A 2179-nucleotide genomic window follows, 5' to 3' on the forward strand; every position below is an offset into this window, starting at 1 on the left:
AACTTTGTTAAATAAATATTTAATTTGGAGCAAAATATTTTTTTCAACTATATATTAAAAATGGAGCTAAATATTTATTAAAAAAAACTAAATAGTTAATTTGCAGACTAAATATTTAGTTTGGAGCTAAATATTTAACAGACTAAATATTTTATTTGCAAACTAAATATTTATTTAACAAAGTTATTTCTATAAATGAATGAATGGCATAGTGAAAAAATCACTTGGAAAAAAATAAACTCCTTATTTTTCTCTTAAAACACAGTAAATAACCATAAATATTGCTTATGATCCACTTACTTTTATTTTGCACTTTCTTAAACCAAAGAACTGAATTACGGGAGGCTGAATATGTTGCGTTATAATCGATTCAATCAACAAAGAGCAGGATTATCCCCTCATACCTGAAAAGGATTAAACATTAAAGTATAGTTTGAGGAACTGCTAAATTGATACATCGTAAACTAGGATAGGAATTAAAATCAAATAAATATCTTAAATGCATGTATAGTCCTTGGTTTATTTGGTGGAATAAATTTTTGTTGCTGCACATCTAGATCAAACATTTTTGACCATCTTCTGAAACATGGTTCCGCAGTCAGAGCGGATGGAGAGCTTTCATGCAGGATGCCTGGTGTTTCTTTGTTTTTCTGGACGGGCTGGCTGTTTGCCTCACCCTGCTCTACTCCACAATGTGATTCAGAATAAGCGGGCACATCAGCCACTCTTACTCTATTTCTACCTGACTCTCTGTTATTCCCCACCAGACTGTCTCCTCCTTGCCCGACGGGAATCACTCTAGTGTCAGAGTGCATTGCCAACCCTTCTTTTTTCCTGTGCTTGGTCAATTTTTATCAGCCTCTGACTCTGGTCAGCTTTTAGACCGTTTCTGACTTTCATCAGTTTGTTCTACCTGCATACACTCGACCTAAAACCTGCTCCCAGCCTGTTCGGTCATTGTCTCAGACATTGTCTCGTTACAGAACAGTATTTTAATGTATTGCTACCAGATGTGGGTAAGTCAGGTTCAGAAAGTAAAACCCTGCCCAGTTTTTTCTTTATCCTGTTCACATAACCAGGTGATAACAGTAGCTCCCTGTCTGTGTTGTAGAAGTAGATATGGTACAAATAGTTGGAACTAATCTATGTACAGGGGTTTATACTCTGGACTTGGATTATCCACCTCTGCCTGCCACAAATGAACTATAATGACTTTGACAGGAACAGTAATATAATAAATTTCACTCCATATTTTAGTACTTTATTTGGCTTTTACCCAGTTTATAAAGCTGATGAACTTTCATGACCTGTATTTAACACCAACACTATGAAAAACGGACTTATCCATTCATATGGATGGAGTATGCGAAACACCTCATCAAGAGGATAAAAGCCTCCATCTTTGAGGAGGAGAGAATAAAACAGGTAAATAAACCTGTAAAAAAGTTGGGAAAAGATTGATAGTTCATAACAGCTGCCGTTGTTACTCTTAAAGAAAATAAAAGCACAAACAAAAGACTTTACAAGGCTCCAAGTTAGTAAGTAAGGTTTAGATGCGTTGGATTTAAAGAAGAAGGATCAAAATAAAACTTGACCAACAAATAAAATACTTCTGGTTTAAAGTCAGATTATTGGTTTTATCCTGATAAAGCAGGGAGCAAACCTCTTTAACACAGTTTTGGCTTCACAGCTTCCGTCTGGCAGTTTGTACCACAGCTCCAACAAGTTTCACTACATAAATGTTGATTTTTGAAAACAAATGTATCTTTAAAATGTGTCTTAATGTCTCTTTAGTGTCTTGAAAAGCCAAAAGCTTGATCCTTTGTGAATGGAAAGGCAAAGAGGCCCAGTACGGCGAGTCAGGGTTACTGGTCGGCCCCGGCTGCCCTCTTGGTTCGTTTCCGTGGAGATGTTTTTGGCGAAGGTTCTAGAAAATCAGAGGTAAATTAAAAAATTACATGAATAATGTGATTCTTTTTGTTTTTCCTCCATAAAAACAAATACAGGAAAATACAGATGTCATACTCATGGCATTAAGAGTCTCCTGGGGAATCCAGCTGATGTCTACGTCGTTTACTCCAGTGGTACCCTTCTCTATTTTCACAGGAAGCCTTTTCCTCTGCAGAAAACAAAGTGAACGATTTAAAGAGGCCCAGCTAAAGCAAAAACATTCATAAAC

General features: G+C 36.2%; 1 protein-coding gene across 1 annotated transcript in view; it reads right to left on the reverse strand.

Annotated features, from left to right (window-relative positions):
- Positions 1–1245: 1245 nt before the first annotated feature.
- LOC107097898 (translocon-associated protein subunit alpha-like) overlaps positions 1246–2179 on the reverse strand; it is a 13322-nt gene continuing 12388 nt past the window's right edge. Inside the window, exons 8-9 of the mRNA XM_015395236.1 lie at positions 2026–2119; positions 1246–1927 (exon numbers count right to left, since the gene is read on the reverse strand). Of these exons, the coding sequence (XP_015250722.1) occupies positions 1866–1927; positions 2026–2119 (156 nt within the window). The 3' untranslated portion in view covers positions 1246–1865. The remainder of the gene's footprint in view (positions 1928–2025; positions 2120–2179) is intronic.

The sequence above is a fragment of the Cyprinodon variegatus genome, unplaced genomic scaffold, assembly GCF_000732505.1.
Source record: "Cyprinodon variegatus isolate N-32 unplaced genomic scaffold, C_variegatus-1.0 Scaffold731, whole genome shotgun sequence".
Classification (NCBI taxonomy): Eukaryota; Metazoa; Chordata; class Actinopteri; order Cyprinodontiformes; family Cyprinodontidae; genus Cyprinodon; species Cyprinodon variegatus.